General features: G+C 49.9%; 2 protein-coding genes across 9 annotated transcripts; both read left to right on the top strand.

The window, feature by feature from the left end:
* Nucleotides 1–332: 332 nt before the first annotated feature.
* Nucleotides 333–9,792, top strand: PIGO (phosphatidylinositol glycan anchor biosynthesis class O). Of its 8 annotated transcripts, XM_049116212.1 has the most exons (12): nt 333–1,025; nt 1,581–2,095; nt 2,733–2,876; nt 3,064–3,187; nt 3,506–3,665; nt 3,873–4,052; nt 4,312–5,166; nt 5,782–5,833; nt 6,374–6,580; nt 6,791–7,005; nt 7,603–7,673; nt 7,822–9,792. In XM_049116212.1, exons 1-12 carry the CDS (start codon nt 607–609, stop codon nt 7,949–7,951), a joined length of 3,072 nt encoding a protein of 1,023 aa, XP_048972169.1. In that variant the 5' UTR covers nt 333–606; the 3' UTR covers nt 7,952–9,792. The 8 variants fall into 8 exon arrangements, with proteins under 8 accessions (XP_048972169.1, XP_025288150.3, XP_025288149.3 ...); XM_025432365.3 differs by having other exon boundaries at nt 1,584–2,095; nt 4,312–5,833; XM_025432364.3 differs by having other exon boundaries at nt 4,312–5,833.
* Nucleotides 9,793–11,978: 2,186 nt separating this feature from the next.
* FANCG (FA complementation group G) lies at nt 11,979–18,800 on the top strand. The gene is made up of 14 exons (XM_049116214.1): nt 11,979–12,629; nt 12,840–12,930; nt 13,299–13,430; nt 13,661–13,863; nt 14,630–14,765; nt 14,942–15,072; nt 15,173–15,319; nt 15,453–15,604; nt 15,981–16,047; nt 16,302–16,591; nt 16,742–16,788; nt 16,982–17,137; nt 18,137–18,260; nt 18,414–18,800. The coding sequence occupies exons 1-14, from the start codon at nt 11,994–11,996 to the stop codon at nt 18,520–18,522; spliced, it is 2,421 nt and encodes an 806-aa protein (XP_048972171.1). The 5' UTR covers nt 11,979–11,993; the 3' UTR covers nt 18,523–18,800.
* Nucleotides 18,801–19,935: the final 1,135 nt, after the last annotated feature.

Below are 19,935 nucleotides of genomic sequence, written 5' to 3'. Positions count from 1 at the left end.
TTTTTAGAGTAAGCTCTATGCCCAATGTGGGGCTTGAATTCATGACCCCAAAATTAAGAGTTGCATGCTCTACCAGCTGAGCCAGCCACGTGCCCCACCTTTGCCCATTTTTAAATTGGATTATTTTTTAAATCACTGAGTTGGAAGATCTGGTGAAAGACATGAAGAGGGGGAATAATAAAATCTATCAGTTGGTGTCAGCTAAGCAAAAAGGAGAAAGTAAATATTATTTATCCCTATTTTACAGATGAGTTAAGCTCCACAACGCCAGTGAGTGGCAGAGTTAGGATTCAAGCTAAGTTTGATTCCAAAAAGCCAACTCTTAGTCTTTTTTTTTTTTTTTAAAGATTTTATTTATTTATTCATGAGAATACACAGAGAGGAGAGAGAGAGAGGCAGAGACACAGGCAGAGGGAGAAGCAGGCTCCATGCAGGGAGCCCGACATGGGACTCGATCCAGGGTCTCCAGGATCACACCCTGGGCTGCAGGCGGCGCTAAACCGCCGAGCCACCAGGGCTGCCCCCAACTCTTAGTCTTAACCAAGAATGACCAATGCTTCTCTGAGCTCTTCTAGCTTGCTTCCCTGCCCCTAATTCTCCTAAACCATGATCCCATCAAACTCTGCGTCTGTGGCCAGCGCTGCGCTCCTTGGCGAACTTCTTCGGAGGCGCCGGCAGATGGCGATGGGGCGCCGGCAGATGGCGATGGGGCGGGGGGCCCTCGGGCCGCTCTGTCCCGCGCGTGCTTATCTGTGGTGTCCGTGTGCAGGCGTCGCCGCCGCGCTTCCGGGCGCCGTTCAAGGTGAGCCAGGGTCTCCGAGAAGCTGCTCGCACTCCGTACTCTTAAGTCCCCTTTCCGGAAGGGACCCATACCCCGCAGCTCGCAGCCTAGCGTGCCAAGTGCCCAAGCCCGGGTGCCCAGGAGAAGGCCAGGCAGCCACCAGAGGAAGCAGAGCCGTGGGACGTGTGGGTCCCGGCGAGGCCCAACCGCCTCTAGACCCTGCGAGTGGGCTTTGCTGCGCGGGGTAGGTCGCGACTCTGATCTCCTGGCGAGCCTGGCCATCCGGAAGCGGAGCGTGACTCCTCCCCTTGGTCCTCTCGGCCCCCACCAGGCGGCGCCGTCAGTCCAGCCCGGGTTCCCCTGTGCCTGCGAGCCCTCGCCACCCCAGGGGTATTGAGATCGGCAAGGGAGAGGGAGAAGTGATCTGTCAGAGAGCATTCTACACTAGGAACAGGTTTCCCTGGAGAACTGTGCTTTTCATTATGAGAATCTCCTGGAGTACATGTGCAAATCTCTATGCTCCCTCCCCAAAGATCCTGATTAAGTAGATCTGGGGTTGCGCCTGGAAATCAGCATTTTAAACAGCTGCTCCAGGTTGATGCCCATAGTCTGCGGACTTCACCTTCAGAAACACTGATATAACTGGTGGAGACGAACGTTCCATTGGGTTGGCGAAGGGGCTGTTTATCTTCCGGAAAGCTTCCAAGAGGAAGTGATTCTAGCTTGGCTTTGTATTGAGGGATAAGAATATCCACTGGTTCTTTACCCCCACAGTGATGAATTCCCTCCCTGCTACCAGTAGGATGCAGAAGATCTCGGTGCTGCTCTTCCTGGCCTGGGTCAGCTTCCTCTTCTACGCCGGCATTGCCCTCTTCACCAGTGGCTTCCTGCTCACTCGTTTGGAACTCACCAACCATAGCAGCTGCCACGAGCCCCCAGGCCCTGGGTCCCTGCCATGGGGGAGCAAAGGGAAGCCTGGGGCCTGCTGGATGGCTTCTAGATTCTCTCGGCTTGTGTTGGTGCTGGTAGATGCTCTGCGATTTGACTTTGCGCAGCCCCAGCCCTCACACGGTCCTGGAGAGCCTCCTGTCTCTCTGCCTTTCCTGGGCAAACTGAACTCCTTGCAAAGAATCCTGGAGATTCAGCCCCACCATGCCAGGCTCTACCAATCTAAGGCTGATCCCCCCACTACCACCATGCAGCGCCTCAAGGCCCTCACCACAGGCTCACTGCCTACCTTTATCGATGCTGGCAGTAACTTTGCCAGCTATGCCATAGTGGAAGACAATCTCATTAAACAGCTCACCAATGCAGGTTAGTTTGGGCCTCTTTGGAGGTAAGGAATACCTTAGCATATTTTCTCTTTAGAAGTCAGAGAGCCAGAACTTTGGGTGCCCAGCTGCATGCTGGACTATGCTGTGGGAGGACAGGGGAAGAGAAAAAGACCAGGGCCCTGCCTTGAGCAAGTGCAGGTGTGGGCTTTGTCATTCTGGAGTTTCTAATATGCATGGAGTGTTGATTTTTACATTTGGGGAGCCCTCAGTAAGGGGCAGTAGAGCAATGAAGAGGAGAAGATGTGAGTCTGGTATCCTCACAAGTGTGGAGGAGAGAGCAGAGGATCCACACCCTGTCTACTCACTGACTTGTTTAAAAGTAACATATACCCAGGAAGAACAGAGTAGCAAAGATAGCCAGGGACTGAGAACTAGCAGAGCCTCTTGTAGAAACAAGAAGTCTGGTTATTGGGAAGAGTAGGTTATCAGGGAAAGCGTCCTGGCAGAAAATTTTAGGCCTTGAAGGATAAAGAATTGCTGGATGGAATTGCTGTGCCTTAGAGTGCATGTTGGAGATTTCTGATAAGTCTTTAAAGGGCTTCCTCTTTTTCCCTGCTTTGACTCCTGCTTGGGCTCTGACCCCTGCTCAGTCTCTGACCAGTCTCATGTCCCTGCAGGAAGGCACGTGGTCTTCATGGGAGATGATACCTGGAAAGATCTTTTTCCTGGAGCTTTCTCCCAAGCTTTCTTCTTCCCATCCTTCAATGTCAGAGACCTGCACACCGTGGACAATGGCATCCTGGAACATCTCTATCCAACCAGTGAGCACGGGGCCAGAGGCAGGCCCGATTAAGACTGGGAGCTCAGGGCTGCTTCAGGTCACAAATTCTGAGCCTCCCATGGGTGCAATGGCCTGGGCTTGTGTCCCTTCACTAAGCGTTAGAGCTGAGCCAGGGTTGAGGAGTGGGCCTTAGTCCCCTACTGTGCTCAGTGTTCTTCCTTTCGCAGTGGACGGTGGTGAATGGGATGTACTGATTGCTCATTTCCTGGGTGTGGATCACTGTGGCCACAAGTATGGCCCTCACCACCCTGAAATGGCCAAGAAGCTTAGCCAGATGGACCAGGTGATCCAGTGAGTGTGGGATATTGGCTGGGCGAGTGGGTTTGTGTCTGAGAATCTTAGGATATATTGGCCCAAAAGAAAAAGTCTTTATCTTGGAGCCTTTTTCCTTGCTGAATTCTGTCTTTTCTAGGCCTTTTTCTGCAACTAGGGGCCTCATCCATCTTGAGTAACTCAGCATGTGGCTTTGGGCAGTAGGGTCATGACTGTAGAGGTATCTCTTTGCCAAATGTCTAGGCCCTCCTAATGGAAGTTATGGCTGGGGGTGAATGGCTCTCCCAGGAAAATCTTTATCCGTTCCTACCTCCTGACCTATTTCTTGGCCGTCAGGGGACTTGTGGAGCGTCTGGAGAATGACACACTATTGGTCGTGATTGGGGACCACGGGATGACCATAACTGGGGACCACGGAGGGGACAGTGACCTGGAGATCTCAGCTGCACTTTTTCTGTATAGTCCCAAAGCCCTCTTCCCCCGTGTCCCGCCAAAGGTGAGGCCTGGGTTTGCTTTGTCTGGTCTCTTGGTATTCAGCCGAATCACAATCACAGCATTCTTGTGGATCCCTCCATTTTAGGCCCCCAAATTCATGACTATGGGCATCCCCCACTCACTTCCTACCTAGGTCCCTATGTCTTCCATTCCAAATCCTGACCTCAGCTCTGTGGTGAACCCATTGGCTCCTCTCCTTTTCCTCTAGGAGCCGGAGATAGTTCCTCAAATCAGCCTTGTGCCTACGCTGGCCCTGTTGCTGGGCCTGCCCATTCCATTTGGAAACATTGGGGAAGTGATGGCTGAGCTGTTCGCAGAGGCTGAAGACTCTCAGCCTCACTCCTCTGCTCTGGCCCAAGCCTCAGCTCTCCATCTGAATGCCCAGCAGGTAGGTGATGGGCTGTGCTTCCAGGTGACAGAGCTAGGGTGGGCATAGGAGAAGCGTAATGATCACTCCATTGTTGTTTGTTCACTCTTAGTCCCACTTTCCATAGCCATGTCCTCCTTCCAGTATCCCTTCCTTCACCCCTGTCCTGGACAGAGTTTAGGTCCCTGATTTCTGAATTCCCCTCTTGGTAACACCTATCCTTGCCTCTGTCCTGGTTTATATCTGATGTGTTCTCTTGGTCTCTAACCATTTTTGCCAGGTATCCCGGTTTCTTCACACCTACTCAGCTGCTGCTCAGAACCTTCAAGTGAAGGAGCTTCATCAGCTTCAGAACCTTTTCTCCAAGGCCTCTGCTGACTACCAGCGGCTTCTCCAGAGTCCCCAGGGGGCTGAGGCAGCACTACAGACTGTGATCACTGAGCTGCAGCAGTTCCTGCGGGGAGTTCGGGCTATGTGCATTGAGTCTTGGGCTCGTTTCTCTCTGGGTCGCATGGCCGGGGGTGCCGCTCTCCTGGCTGCTGCCTGCTTTCTTTGTCTGCTGGTATCCCAGTGGGCAACATACCCAGGCTTCCACCCCCTCCTCCTAACACCCATGGCCTGTGGTCTGGCTAGTACCATAGTGTGTGCTGGACTCCTGGCAACTACTGGGCTGAAGCTGGATCCAGTGGTTCTAGGGGCCATGGCTGCAGTGGGCTCACTCCTGCCTTTTCTGTGGAAAGCCTGGGCTGGCTGGGGGTCCAAGAGGCCCCTGGCAGCCCTGTTTCCCATCCCTGGGCCCGTCCTGTTATTCCTGCTCATTCGTTTTGCTGCTTTCTTCTCTGATAGCTTTGTTGTAGCTGAGGCCAGGGCCACCCCCTTCCTTTTGGGCTCACTCATCTTGCTCCTGGTTGCCCAACTTCACTGGGAGGGCAAGCTGCTGCCACCTAAGCTTCTCACAATACCCCGCCTTTGCTTTTCAGCCTCGGCAGGCCAGCCACGGCACAGTGGCACACATGCCTTAGGACTTGGAGTTGGGTTGCTTTTATGTATAAGGCTAGCTGGGCTTTTTCATCGCTGCCCTGAAGAGACACCTGCTTGCCATTCCTCTCCCTGGCTGAGTCCCTTGGCATCCATGGTGGGTGGTCGAGCCAAGAATTTGTGGTATGGGGCTTGTGTGGGGGCTTTGGTAGCCCTATTAGCTGCTGTGCGCCTGTGGCTTTGCCGCTATAGCAATCTCAAGAGTCCTGAGCCCTCTGTGCTGTTTGTGCGCTGGGGGCTGCCCCTCATGGTACTGGGCACTGCTGCCTACTGGGCACTGGCATCAGGGGCAGATGAAGCGCCCCCACGTCTCCGGGCCTTGGTTGCTGGGGCATCAGTTGTGCTACCTAGGGCTGTGGCAGGCTTGGCCGCTTCGGGGCTCATGCTGCTGCTCTGGAGGCCTGTGACAGTGCTAGTGAAGGCTACGACGGGTACTCCCAGGACCAGGACTGTCCTTACTCCCTTCTCAGGCCCCCCCACTTCTCAGGCTGACCTGGATTATGTGGTTCCTCAAATCTACCGACATATGCAGGAGGAGTTCCGGGGCCGTCTAGAGAGGACCAAATCCCAAGGTCCCCTGACTGTGGCAGCCTATCAGTTGGGGAGTGTCTACTCAGCTGCTATGGTCACGGCTCTCACCCTCTTGGCCTTCCCGCTTCTACTATTGCATGCAGAGCGCATTAGCCTTGTGTTCCTGCTTCTGTTTCTTCAGAGCTTCCTGCTCCTGCATCTGCTTGCTGCTGGGATACCCATCACCACCCCTGGTAAATACATTTCTCAGCCCTGATTCATCCAAGGACAGTAGTGATGTGACTTTGGCCCTTCTTGTCTTCAGGGAAGTGTTGCTCCTCAGATTCTTCACACAGTTGGGAGGGTCTTCCTGATGTCCTCTTATCTTGCTATAGCCAAGCAAATTGATCCTTGCCACTGGCTCTTAAGGCCAGCAAGGTTCACAAAGGAGGGAGACAGGAATACTCCAAGACTCATTTCTTATGGAAATGCTGCATCTTCATGAGTGCATTTCCTGATTTTCCAGTGATGGGAGTGGTGAATTATGAGTATGTAATGTCATAATGAGCTGTAGGTATATGAGATGGAGCACAGTTCAGATTAGAGAAATGGAGGCTTAGTGCCACAGAGGGAATTAGAATAGCAGAGTGTTGAATGTAAGGAGGTTGGGGTGATGGGCATGTGTGTGTATGCAACATTGAGGTAGTAGGAGTATATGACCATGAAGCAGTAGGCTATGGATTAGGGAATGGGATATGACTGTGAAGTATCTTTCTCCGCTCCCCCACCCCCAGGTCCTTTTACTGTTCCGTGGCAGGCAGTCTCTGCTTGGGCCCTCATGGCCACACAGACCTTCTACTCCTTGGGCCATCAGCCTGTCTTTCCGGCCATTCATTGGCACGCAGCCTTCGTGGGATTCCCAGAGGGTCATGGGTCCTCCACCTGGCTGCCTGCTCTGCTGGTGGGAGCCAACACCTTTGCCTCCCATCTCCTCTTTGCAGGTACCTTATTCCTCCCCTGCTTCCATTGTTTACTCTTTCTGGAAGGAGAGGAAACTCCTGGATTTGAGTGGGGAGATGTGGTTTTGTTGGCCCTTTGGCACCCCGTAGGCAATGCTAATTGGTGCCTCAGTCAAGTAGGTTGGTTGGGGGCCAGGGTGGCCTGGTTCCTAGGTCCTCCACTGATTCTAGCCCTGCCTTTCTCTGAGGCAGTAGGTTGCCCTTTGCTTCTGCTCTGGCCCTTCCTCTGTGAGAGTCAAGGGGCCCGGAAGAGGTGGCAACCCCTAGGGAATGAAGCTGAAGCCAGAGTCAGGCCTGAGGAGGAGGAGGAGCCACGGATGGAGATGCGGCTCCGGGATGCACCTCATCACTTCAATGCAGCGCTGCTACAGCTGGGCCTCAAGTACCTCTTTGTCCTTGGTATTCAGGTGGGTGAGTTAGTGACCTTTTCTCATGATCACATTCCTTCTTTTATACTTTGCTAACCCAACCTCCCACCCCCTCCAGGAGAGAGCCCTGACTGAAATACAGATAAGCAAAATGGTTGCCCAAGGCTGTGGCCTCAAGGGGGTGTATTGAAACTTGAACCTGGGTCTCCATAATCCTATCTTGGACTGTTACCTCTCTACAAGCTAGATCTGGACCCTGCTGGTTGCATTTGGGGATTCCTCCTTTAGTGGACAGACTGGAAAAACTGAGGTGATAGACAGGATTCTTTCCCAGGCTATGGTCATGGATTGTCCTTCTCTTCAGAGGCAGGAGGTGTGACTCTGACATCTTCCTCCATCCTGGGAGGCAGAGCCTGAGTGTAATCAACACAGATGGATAGTGCTTGACCAAGGTCACACAGTGAATCATGGTGGGGCCAGGAAGAAAAATTAGTTCTCCTAACTCCTCACCCAGGTTTCTTTCCACTGACATGCACTACTTTCCTACTCCTCCCTTCTACACAGAGGCCTACAGCAACTCTCCCTTTGACCTGTTTCCTCCTCCCCAAGTAACTTGACCTTTCCTCTCCTCCCTAGATTCTGGCCTGTGCCTTGGCAGCCTCCATCCTCCGCAGGCATCTCATGGTCTGGAAAGTGTTTGCCCCCAAGTGAGTGGGTTTGCTTGAGAAGTATTGGTGTTGGGGAGGGGGAAGCTTGGAGGTAAGAATAAACATCAGGGTGGGCAGGTTTTGTCTCATCAGGGAAAAGGCTCTCAACCTACTCTGTCCCCTGAGAATTCTCCACCTTTCTTTACAGGTTCATTTTTGAAGCCATGGGCTTTATTGTGAGCAGCGTGGGACTTTTCCTGGGCATAGCTTTGGTGATGCGAGTGGATGGTGCCGTGAGCTCCTGGTTCAGACAGCTAATTCTGGCCCAGCAGAGGTAGCCTAGGCTGCAAATGCTGGCTTGTGGCCACAGGGAGAGCTGGAGAACAATCTAGCCTGGCCTATATAGGTGCTGGATCATCTGCAAGAGAGGCTTAGTCGCACTTCTGACCACCATGCAGCCAAGAGCTACTGACATCTGGGACTTCATTATTTTATAATTCAAAATCATAGTGGGGCCTGCTCCCTAACTCCTGCTTTGGAGGGTAGCCTCCAAAGGAGAATAAAATAATAATGTAAATGTGTTTCTGAGAGGTGGGGGAGCCCCCACTGTCCTACAGGGACTGAGGAGGTTTACTCTCCCCTCCCACAAAGCACAGATGACACCAGCCATCTTATGCAGACCTAGCTACACCTGAAAACCTTTGGGAAGTTGTTAAAGTTGTCTGAATTCGTTTCCCCTACTTCTTCTCAAATCACTCTTGTTATCCCACCTGCGGGGTTTTTTTTTTTGTTTTTTGTTTTGTTGTTTTTTTTTTTGCCATGTAACATACTTTATTAAATTCTTATGCTTTGGCTGATAGTAGAGATGGCTGGAAAGACAAGCCCAGGCTCATGGAGTACACAGAGTCACTGTCTAAAACCCCAAACAGTGCTGTATTCCCTCCTCTATTGGGTTCTTTCACTCCAGGACACCCTTTGCCCTTCACTTCTGTGGAGGCCACCCTAGTTTTCCAACCTTTGCTGTTCATTTATGAGACCTCATTGCCCGTCTTACATAGCATTGCATCTTGTCCCATTGATTATTCATGATTTGAAGCCACAAGTATAAATCTAATACATGTCTCTTGTGTTCTCCATCTACTGTGTCACATTGAAGTGCTGCCATGAAATTCTCATGGAAATGTCCATCAAAGGAATGTATTGGGGGAGGCTCTGCAAAGGGTCAGGCCTGGGATTTGATGTTTGAGAATGCCCAGGACAAGAGGAGGTGAAACAACTGAAAGAGAACAGATGGCAAATTGGAGAATAGCACTTTTACTTGGCAGAAAGAAGTCAGGCTGAGTAGTAGTGATTATGAAGGAAAGATGTTCACTGCTATGGTAGCTAAAGGAAGAGTTGGAATTATTAATGGCTAAGGGTCTCTAGGGCTACAGAGGCCACAGGGAAAGATGATGAGATGTGTATACTGTTTCAGGCAGTTAGAGGATTGGACATTGGTATCCCTGGCAGGAATAGGTTTCATAACACAAGAGAAGTTAGGCCCCAACCAAGACTGAAAGATTAGAACAAAGTCCCTTTGCCTCCTTCAGTCTGGCAGACATCATTCCCAAGCATCATTTAATAAGCACACTACCTCTGTGAGAAGAAAAGACACTTTTCCATTCCTAGGACCCGGGGGAAGGATTTCAGACTCTAGTCCCTCACCTTGTCTTAGGTTCCACCCCCTCCTTTTCCTTTTTGTCAGAGAGCCTTCTCTGGAGCCTAAGGGAAATCTGCCGATCTGCCAGCCATTGGCTATTTCCTTTTCTTCTGGTCTAACTATAAGATCCTTTTGCAGAAAGATATATTATTAAAAATTCTTATCCCTGCCTCTTCCTTGACATCAAGGTGCCCTTTCCACACTAACTTATTTTTTTTAAAGCTTTATTGGGGTAAATTCACCATAAAATTCAGCCATTTAAAGTGTATAATTTAATAATTTTTGGTATATTCTCAGAGTTGTACAATTGTTACCACAGTCAATTTCAGAACATTTTCATCACCCCCAAAAGAAATTATCAGTACGTTTTCCTATCACCCTCCAATCTTCCCCACCTCCAATTCCTAACCTTAGGTAACCACTAATCTGCTGACTGTATTTTCTATTCTGAACATTTTATATAAATAGAATCCTACAATATGTGTCCTTTTCTGTCTGGCTTCTTTCACTCAGGCTAGTGTTTTCAAGGTTCATCCATGTTGCGTTATGCATATTTCATTTCTTTTTTATGGCCAAATATTCCATTATATGGACATATCACATTTTGTTCATCCATTGATGGCCATCTGGGTCCTTTGTACCTTTTGATTTTTACCAATGCTGCTATGAACATCAATGTACAAGTTTTGTTTGGGCATATGTTTTCATTTATTTTTGGCTTATACCTAGTGGTATATTGTGTAATTACTAGGTCATATGGTACACCTATGTTAACTTTTTGAGGAACTGCCAGTTTGTTTTCCAAGGCTGCTGCATCATTTAATATTCTCATCATTGGTGTCTGAGGGTACTAATTTCTACATATCCATGCCTTTACTTAAAACCATTTATTTTTGATTCTGACCATCCTAGTGGGTATGAAGTGGTATCATTGTGGTTTCGATTTGCGTGTCCTTGATGACTAAAAATATTGAGCATTTTTCTTTTGCTTATTGGAAAATTGTACATCCAGCGACCTTCTCTGTTTATTGACTGTCCTTCTAATTTTTTTTTTAAAGATTTTATTTATTCATGAGAGACATAGAAAGAGGTAGAGACACAGGCAAAGGGAGGAGAAGTAGGCTCCATGCAGGAGCCTGATGCGGGACTCGATACTAGGACTCCAGAATCACACCCTGAGCTGAAGGAAGATGCCCAACCACTGAGCCACCCAGGCATCCTAAGTGTTCTTTTAATTTTTTAGTTATAAGCATTGTTTATATATTCTAGATAGAAGTACCTAGTCAGATACATGATTTGCAAATATTTATTCATTTATTCACGACTTGAGCCAAAGGCAGACGCTCAACCACTGAGCCACCCAGACATCCCATCTTTTCATCTTCTTGATAGTGTTCTTTGAAGCAAATTTAAAAATTTTTTTTTATTATTTTTTTATTTATTTATGATAGTCACAGAGAGAGAGAGAGAGGCAGAGACACAGGCAGAGGGAGAAGCAGGCTCCATGCACCGGGAGCCCGACGTGGGATTCGATCCCGGGTCTCCAGGATCATGCCCTGGGCCAAAGGCAGGCGCCAAACCGCTACGCCACCCAGGGATCCCGCAAATTTAAAATTTTGATGAAGTCCAATTCATCCTACTTTTCTTTTGTTGCTTGTGTTTTTGGTGTTTGTATGTAAGAAACCTTGTCTAGGGCAGCCCAGGTGGCTCAGCGGTTTATGGCCGCCTTCAGCCCAGGGTATGATCCTGGAGACCCAGGATTGAGTCCTGCGTCAGGCTCCCTGCGTGGAGCCTGCTTCTCCCTCTGCTTGTGTCTCTGTCTCTCTCTTTGTCTCTCATGAGTAAATAAATAAAATCTTAAAAAAAAAAAAAAAGAAAGAAAACTTGTCTAATGCCACAATTTAGTTTTAGAAAATTTTCATCATTACCACAAGGTCTCTATCCTTTGTTTACAATCAATCCCCAATTTCACCTTAGGCCACTGATCTATTTTCTGTTTTTCTAAATTTATATTTTCTGGACATTTCATACAAATGGAATCATCAAATATGTGGTCTTTTCTTTGACTTAGAATGTTTTTGAGGTTCATGTTGAAGCATCTATCAGGTTTTGCCCCTTTTTATTGCTTAGTCCTAGTCCACTGTATAGTTATGATCAGCTAAGGGACATTTAGATTTTTACTTTTTTTTTTAAGCTATTATGAATATTTTTGTAGCTGCTATGAGCATTTCCATACAACTCTTGGTGTAGACATATATTTTTGTTTTTCTTGAGAGGATTTCTCAGAGTGGAATTGCTGGGTCATAAGTAAGCTTATGATTAACTTTTTAAGATATTGCCAAATTATTTTCCAAGGTAACTATAACACTTTATATTCCCATTATGTATGAGAATTCTAGTTGCTTTTATCTGTGGTAAGGGTCACAGTTTTGTTTTTGCATATGCATGTTCAATTCTCCTGGGTCCATTTGTTGAAAGGGGCAGGTAGTGCGCGAAGCACAAGCCCAGGGCTGTGTCGCCAGCAGTCACACTGCTTGGGGTTGAGTAGAATGTGGTAGCTCCATGGTGAGCAAAGAAAGGATGGGTTGATAGCCTGGGTCATCAGGGATCCGTTCCTCTTGGAGAGTTTGTGCCGGGGCTGGGATTTCTGGGGCGGCTGTGGGCGTACTACGATTCCCAGGATGCCCTGCGCGGGCCCGCCCCCTGCGGAGGGGCAAAGCTGGGCGGACCTGGAAGCGTGGCTGCGAGCGGAGGGCTGGGACACGGTTTCCGGTACCGAGATCGATTGCTCAAGGTTTCGGCCTGCGCGAGGGACTGGCAAACCGAACCGTGAGAAGTACAACCTCCCCACTCAGACGCACCCCCATCCTCTGGTCCGCCGTCGGCTCCCTTTTCGGATGGAGAGCCCACACGTTTCTTCCTCGAGTTTCCCGCGAGGACTAACCCTTGAGGACGACCAACCGCAGCAGAGAGTTTTGTCCGCGGGGCCAACCAGAGGCGAGATGGAGGAGGCGGGGGTGGGAGCCGGCACAGAGTCCCCGAGAGAGTCCATTTCTCCCGAAAAGGCCGATTCGCCTCTGCGGGGGCCCTCAGGGGAGCAAAAGAGTCGCGGGAGGGTGCGGAAGCGCAGGGACCTTTCCCCGCTCGGGTGGGGACCGCGGCGGGACCGGCCTTACCCTTCAGCAGACCCTTCCAGGTGTCCGGGTCCAGCCTCGGCCACCATATCGCATCAGACCCCTCTGAGCTCCTCAGGGCCACACACCAGCTGCCTAGACTTGTGGAGGGAAAAGAATGACCAGCTAGTTCGACAGGCCAAGGTAACACGGCTGCTGGGACCCTCACTTTGGAGCGCCAAAATACCGGAAAGAGGGTTTCCAACGGACTTAGCACAGTTGATGGGGAGGGGTGGAGTTTGACTCCTCTCCATCAGGAGCCAGGAAAGACTGGAGAATGACATACCTTGCCACAGTTGCAAGGGGAGAAATAAGGATTGATCCCTAATGATAACCTCATCCCACATTTGTCAGGTGGCTCAGGACTCGCGTCTGTATGTGAGGCGACAGCAGTTGGCTCAGGATGCACTGGAAGGGTTCAGGGGACTCCTCCATAGTCTGCAGGGTAAGCAGGATCCTCCTCAGGATTGTCTGTTACCTTCCTCCACAGCCAGAGACCAGTTCCTCTTCTGAATTTCTGGGACTGAGAAAATTACTCAGGGGGCAGGGGAATCCTATTTAAGTCACAGAAGGGATTGGAGTGGAATTCTTTTTGGTACTGGTGAATCTCTACGCCCTGCAAGGCCCCCCCCCCCCCCCCCCAGTGGTTTCCGGGATGGTCCAATCTAAAGGACTTTCTGCCCTTTGTGTGCAAACGGTGATTTCTTTATTGAGGCCATTTTGGTTGGGGTGAGATGCCCTTTGAGTTTGGTTCTTATTTGGGGAATCTTTCTGGAGGGGAGTGGTCTATAAGGCCAGCATGTGTTGCTCCAGGACTCCCTGCGGCTGTTCCTGTTCTCCCCTTGGAATTGACTGTTACCTGCAATTTCATTACCCTGAGGGCAACCCTGGCCCAGGGTTTCACGGAGGACCAGGCACAGGATATCCAGAAGGGCCTGGAGAGAGGTGAGGGTCAGAGATTGTTTTCCATGTGTCTGCCAGCCTGACTGGGTTTAAGTCCTTGCAAAGTGGACAAGAGGAGCAATAAAATTTGTCATCTCTATGGAGAGAGATGCCATTTTTTTATCCTCCAAGTGCTCCTCAGACCAGGAGCACTTTTTTGACTTTTGGGCTCCTGTAGAAAAAGAAAACCGGAGATGAGGACCCAACCTCAGCTATGTGTGTTTCCTCTACAGTGCTGGAGACCCAGGAGCAGCTGGGGCCCAGACTGGAATGTGGGCTTAGGGGGCTGTGGGACTCTGTTTTCCATTATTCCTCCCTTCTGCTGGAGCTGCTCCCTGTCCTTCACCATCTGGCTGGCCTGCAGGCTGCCCTCTGGCTAAGCACTGACCATCTTGGGGACCTGACCTTGCTATTGCAGACCTTGAATGGCAAGCAGGTAATTTGGGAAAAGTAACCTAGATCTAAGGGTCTCTTCTCATCTCTCACCTATCTTAGCTGCAGTAGCATTTTGTGCTGGAAAGGCTCCTGGGTTGGTGGTCAAAAGACCTGAGTTCTCTCCAGGACTCTTGGTGACCTTGCTCTGATTGGTCCTTCATCGGGGGAATTCTCTTGAGTGTTTTTTTTTGTTTTTTTTTTAAATTTATTTATTTAAGAGAGAGTGAGAGAGAGAGTGCATGTGCAGGTAAGAGGGGGGCGGAGGGGCATAGGGAGACTGAGAGAATCTCCAGCAGACTCCCTGAGTGTAAAACCTGATGTGGGGCTTGACCTCAGGACCCTGAGATCATGCCCTGAGCCAAAATCAAGAATCGGATACTTAACTAACCAGGCCACCCAGGCGCCCCTTGAGTTGTTGTTGTTGTTGTTTTTTAATAGCTTAATGATCTCTGATAGGGCTAAGGCTTTTACTGACCTTGCTGAAGTCATCTCCCAGCCTCAGTCTTCTCATCAGTAACCCACACATGGTCCTTGCCTTGTGTCCTCATGAGCATATACTGGATGAGGAGGCACACTAGAGTAGATCGTCAGTGCCCCCAGGTTTTTTTCCCTCCTTTATCCTTGTCTCATACCTATCTATCTCTTAGAATTGAGTGAACAGGAATCAGGAGGACCCTTGATTTATTTCAAAATCCAGCTAGGGTAGATTGAGATAGAAGAAGAGATGATTATAGGCTTACAGCCTCTAATCACTCTTCTTTCCTCAGAGTGAGGCCTCTGAGAATCTGCTGCTGCTTCTGAAAACTTGGAGCCCCCCACCTAAGGAATCGGATGCTCCACTGACCCTGCAGGATGCCCGGGGCTTAAGAGATGTCCTTCTTACAGCTTCTGCCTATCGCCAAGGTCAGCTAGCAGTCATATTCATCCCCACCTCCCCACTCCCTGTCTTAAGGGGTCTTTTGGCTCATACCTTCCCTGTCATGTCCCATTGACCTCAGTGGAGCTTCTCTGTACTCTTGTTCCCTATCATGTCACCTGCCCTATGGGCCTCTATAAGTTTATACCCTGATTGTCATCAGGCCTCCAGGAGCTGATCACAGGAAGCCTGCCCAGGGCACTGAGCAGTCTGCAAGAAGCAGCCTCAGGTCTGTGCTCACGGCCTGTGTTGGTCCAGGTGTACACGGCCCTGGGGACCTGTCTCCATAAGATGGTAAAGACAGTGCTAGGGTGGGTTAGGGAAACTATGGGTGTTATAGACAGCTTTCTGCTTTGTGAGGGTAGCTGAAGCCTGTGTCCTCTCACCCCTCTAGGGCAATCCACAAAGAGCTCTGCTGTACTTGGTTGCAGCCCTGAAAGAGGGATCAACCTGGGGTCTTCCGCTTCTGGAAGCCTCCAGGCTATATCGGCAACTGGGGAACACAGCAGCAGAGCTGGAGAGTCTGGAGCTGTTGGTTGAGGTAAGGAACTGAAGATATAGGGATTGCTGAGGTGCTTGTGTTAGGAAGGCTAATCAAGTTGTAAACAGAAGAAAATATGGCTCCCAAAGATTATAGACATATAGATGTACTTTTTTCTTTTTGTCCCTTTTAGGCCTTGAATGTTACTCACAGTTCTGAAGCCCCCCAGCTTCTCATTGAAGTAGAGTTACTACTCCCCCAACCTAACCCAGGCTCACCCCTTCATTGTGGCACACAGAGCCAGGCCAAGTACTTGCTAGCAAGCCGATGCTTACAGGTAGGAAGGTAAGGTTCCACTGCCTTGCTCATCTGAGCTTCTCTTCCCATTTCTGATGTCTTCCCTGGGGTGTGAGTCTGCTTCTGTTGCAAGTAAGCTATATGGACAAGTCAGTGGTAGATCATAGGTTCCCGTTCCTCAATCTCCTGGTGGACCTGAACTTAAGACTCTTCACTCAGACACCAAGCTCTTGCATCTTTAAAATACTGAAATCTCCCAAATCCATTCTGTAAGGAGGGTGGATCCATATGAGCTGGGATTGGAGCCCCAAGACCCCACTCTCCCCATTCCCCAGGGCCCTTGAGCATCCCTTTGTTAGCTAAGAGCCCTTGAAGGACCCCTACTAATAGCCTAAGGTGAAGCTAATGGGCTCTGACTCCTCAGGGCTGAGGACGCTGCAGAGCATTACTTGGACCTGCTGGCTCTGTTGCTGTCTGACTCAGAGCCAAAGGTGAGTATATCGTCAAGGTTCTCTATAATTGGGTAGGAGGGTTGGAGTCTCCTTTGGAGTACAGCAGGACTGCTGTTTTCTCTTTTTATTTCTGCTTTTCTGTCCAAGTTGGAAGGCCAGACCAGGAAGGTTCCCAGAGCAAAGGGTCCAGTGTAGCAAGCAATGGGTGGTCTCTGTGTGGTACCAGAGCCTGGTTGAAGAGGTTGGGGATGGCTAATGCCTCTTTAAGACACTGCATCCTCCTCCCACCCCAGTTCTCCCCACCTCCTACCCACCCAGGGCCCTGTATGCCTGAGGTGTTCTTAGAGGCAGCAGCAGCGCTGATCCAGGCAGGCCGAGCCCAGGATGCCTTGACCGTATGTGAGGAGCTGCTCAGCCGCACGTCATCTCTGCTTCCCAAGATGCCCCAGCTGTGGGAAGATGATAAAAAAGGAACAAAGAAGTCACCACACTGCCCATCCTGGGTTTCTGCCACCTACCTGCTTCAGGGTCAAGCCTGGGTGCAGCTGGGGGCCCAAAAAGAGGCAATTAGTGAATTTAGCCGGTGAGCCCAGGAAGCCAACGAGGATCCGAGGGGAAGTATGGTGGGATAATTTGCTGATTGGGACCTGAGTTGGTAAGCTCCTTCTTACCTACTCACCCCAGAATTTCTGAGGTTGACTCCTCTTCACCCCTATTCTGTATCCCACTTCAGGTGCCTTGAGCTGCTTTTCCGGACCACACCTAAGGACAAAGAACAAGGTGATCTAGACTTTTAATTTTCCTCTTCCCTCCCAAAGTGGGTATGGTGAATGTGTTGCCTTTCCATGCATCCTAGCCTACCAGGAGACTTAAAAGAAAGGGACTCCAGACACAAGAAGAGTAAGAGGAGTACTTGGGGTTTCGGTGATTATATGGCAGGGACACATTTTTTGACTTTTGGGGTGGTCCCTAGGGCCTGCTTCCAACGGTGAGCAGGGGTGTATGTCAGATGTGGCACTACCACAGCTTCGGGCAGCTGCCCTGATTAGTCGTGGACTGCAATGGGTAGCCAGTGGCCAAGACACCAGAGCCCTACAGGACTTCCTCCTTGGTGTGCAGATGTGCCCAGGTATGTGTATTTGTGTGGCATCAGCTATGCCCAGATGCACGAGGGCAGAGAGGTCCATGGGGGAGGTACTTGGGAATTAGTGGGAGAGTGATGTTCCCAGATAGAAGGGGATGAATAGGGTTGTACTGTATGTACCTAGGGATATACCTAGGTTTGAAGACATATGCAAGTGTGTATGAAGGTTCTCAGGAGTTCCTCAGTCTTCTCAATGTCCTCAGACACAAAGATCATAACTGCGCTGGGAGTATGCTGGGGAGAAGCAGGGTCAGCTGAGCCCTTTGTCTTGGGCAGGCAGTATGCAAGGATAAGAATGGTTGGGACTGATCTACCCCCTGGTTTTTATTTTTAAATAAGATTTTATTTATTTATTCATGAGAGACACACAGAGGCAGAGGAAGAGGGAAAAGTAGGTTCCTTGTGGGGAGCCTGATGTGGGACTCGATCCCCAGACCCTGGGATCATGCCCTGAACCAAAGGCAGATGGTCAACTGCTGAACCACCCAGGTGTCCCTCTACCCCCTGGTTCCTTTTTTTTTTTTTTTTTTTAATATTTTATTTATTCATAGAGAGAGAGAGAGGGGCAGAGACACAGGCAGAAGAAGCAGGCTCCATACAGGAAGCCTGATGTGGGACTCGATCGCGGGTCTCCAGGATCACACCCCAGGCTGCAGGTGGCGCTAAACCGCTGTGCCACCGGGGCTGCCCTACCCTCTGGTTCTATGTGTGACTGTAGAAAAGATACTTCTCTGCTCTAGGCCTCAGTTGCTCCTTTTATAAAATGATGCTTAAGGCTGTGTCAAGTTCTTTTTTTTCTTTTTTTAATATTTTACTTATTTGAGAGAGAGATAGTGAGAGAGAGCACAAGCAGGAAGGAAAGGGAGAAGCAGGCTCCCTGCTAAGCAGGGAACCCCATGAGGGGCTTGATCCCAGGACTCTGAGATCATGACCTGAAAAGCTGTGTCAAGTTCTAAGCCTCTCTACCCTGGGGTGGGGCTACAGGTAATCAAGATGCTTCATTTCACCTGCTTCAGACTCTGAGGAAGATGGATCGGAGGGATGAGGCCTCTGCTCTCTGGTGGAGGCTAGAGGCCCAAACTAAGTTGCCACAGGAGAATGCTGCATGGTGAGCCTGAGGCCTGAGGGCTTGGGGCTCAGGGCAGTTGGCATCCTGGAGTCCTGGAGTCTGTTGGGGATGGTGATGAATGAAAGGGAGGGAATGTTTGTCCAACCTTATGCCTCTCCTTCATCCTTAGACATTACTCTTTTTGTTCTCCAGGTCTCTCCCCCTGTACCTAGAAACCTGTTTGGGCTGGATTTGTTACCCTGACCGTGAAACCCTTCTTGAGGAATTTCGGACATCTCTGCCGGAGCCTTGTGACCTGTAGCTGCCACATTTTAAAGAGCCTGAGCTGGGGCTCCAGTGACCCTTTTCTCCATGGGGAGGGCTTTCTGCTTTACCATTCTTGGGGAATGTGGGTGAAACTAATCATTCCTGTATAATTCTGGCATTGGAGAGATTGGTAGTAGTCCTGCAAAATTTGGCCTAGTTACTGCCATTCTGGTTCCAGAGGAAGCCCCTTTGTCACCAAAAAAGCATTAACTTTGCTTATGACACCTTTTTCCTGTTTTCCCTTTTCTCAAGTTGAGTAAAATCTCGTATTTATCTCTTGTTTGCCTACTACATATACTTGAGTGGGAAGGCTCACAGCTGCCTGATTCAGTGCTGGTCATCTAAGATGTCCTCTCCGAACATCATCTACCTTATGAGATTGAGTTCTTGGTAGAAGGGGCCACAGGAATCCTTGCAGTGGCTTTGGTTCTATCTGTTGCCTAAAAGCCAGAGCGCCAAAGCCCAGGATCTTGTGCAAGTTGACAAAGAGTGGAGCTGGGTCTGGAAGGTGGTCTGGACAGGGCTTTCAGGACAAGGGCGGGTATTTGATTCATCTTTAGAGGGGAAGGACAAGCAGACTTCTGAGTCTCTGAGTGACTCCCCACTCCAGTCCCAAATTTCTGCCTTCAGTCAACCATGTCAGTGTGGATAGGGGATGAAGGATGGATTAATTTAATCAGTGTGGTGCCAAAGATGATTATTGAATTTAGGGCTAGCTCACCATTTGGGCCCCAAGGATTTCAGGTCTCAGCATGCAATTTTATTGCTGCTTTGGGTTCTATGGCATCTACTGTGTTCTGTGGTTGCCTTTTGACCTTTTTTTGGACTTGAGTGCCCTCCCCCTCAAGCCATTAACTTAAAGGCTGAGTGGTAAGAGGAAGCATATACCTCCAAGCCCTGAAGAACTGTAAAGCCTATGGGATTAGAGTTACCAGAGGGTGCCAAGACAATAGGGTGGAGTGGATTAAGAGTTGGGTTGCCAAAGGGTTCAGAGCAGGGATGGCTAGAGACAGTTTTGGACACAGGAGAAGGGTAAGGGTAGATGCTTAGGTTTGGGAAGAAAATGAGCGTGTAGGTTATCACTGCAATAGGAGTAGACTAATACAAGGGTTCAATCTATTGTGCCAGGTTCTTGAACAGGATAAGATCAGGAGCCAATGAACTGGAGCCAAGTGGGAGAGTCCGCCTCCCGGGGATTAAAGGCCCTTCTTTCGCCAGTCGCTCTGGCTCTATCCTTTTCGTTGATTGGTCGCGAGTCCCAATCCGTCGAGGAAGCGTAGCGCTGCGGCCAATTGACGTGGCGTTACTAGGCGTGTTGCATCCCTGAGGCGGGAGCCAGGCCGCAGGCGAATTTCCTGATTGGCTCTGGTCCGCGGGTTGCTGGGGAGAGGCGCGGAGAGGCGGGCGG

The sequence above is a fragment of the Canis lupus genome, chromosome 11 (assembly GCF_003254725.2).
Source record: "Canis lupus dingo isolate Sandy chromosome 11, ASM325472v2, whole genome shotgun sequence".
NCBI lineage: Eukaryota > Metazoa > Chordata > Mammalia > Carnivora > Canidae > Canis > Canis lupus.
This window is presented reverse-complemented; position numbering and strand designations above follow the sequence as displayed.

Bases quoted from the DNA above. Each gene is read 5' to 3' on its own strand.
- PIGO (XM_025432364.3), top strand. From the start codon at position 607: ATGATCCCATCAAACTCTGCGTCTGTGGCCAGCGCTGCGCTCCTTGGC. The intron at 4,053-4,311 runs GTAGGTGATGGG...CATTTTTGCCAG, and splicing joins TCCATCTGAATGCCCAGCAG to GTATCCCGGTTTCTTCACAC. The intron at 7,674-7,821 runs GTGAGTGGGTTT...CTTTCTTTACAG, and splicing joins TGGAAAGTGTTTGCCCCCAA to GTTCATTTTTGAAGCCATGG.
- FANCG (XM_049116214.1), top strand. From the start codon at position 11,994: ATGCCCTGCGCGGGCCCGCCCCCTGCGGAGGGGCAAAGCTGGGCGGAC. The intron at 12,630-12,839 runs GTAACACGGCTG...CACATTTGTCAG, and splicing joins AGCTAGTTCGACAGGCCAAG to GTGGCTCAGGACTCGCGTCT. The intron at 15,073-15,172 runs GTAAAGACAGTG...TCACCCCTCTAG, and splicing joins GGACCTGTCTCCATAAGATG to GGCAATCCACAAAGAGCTCT.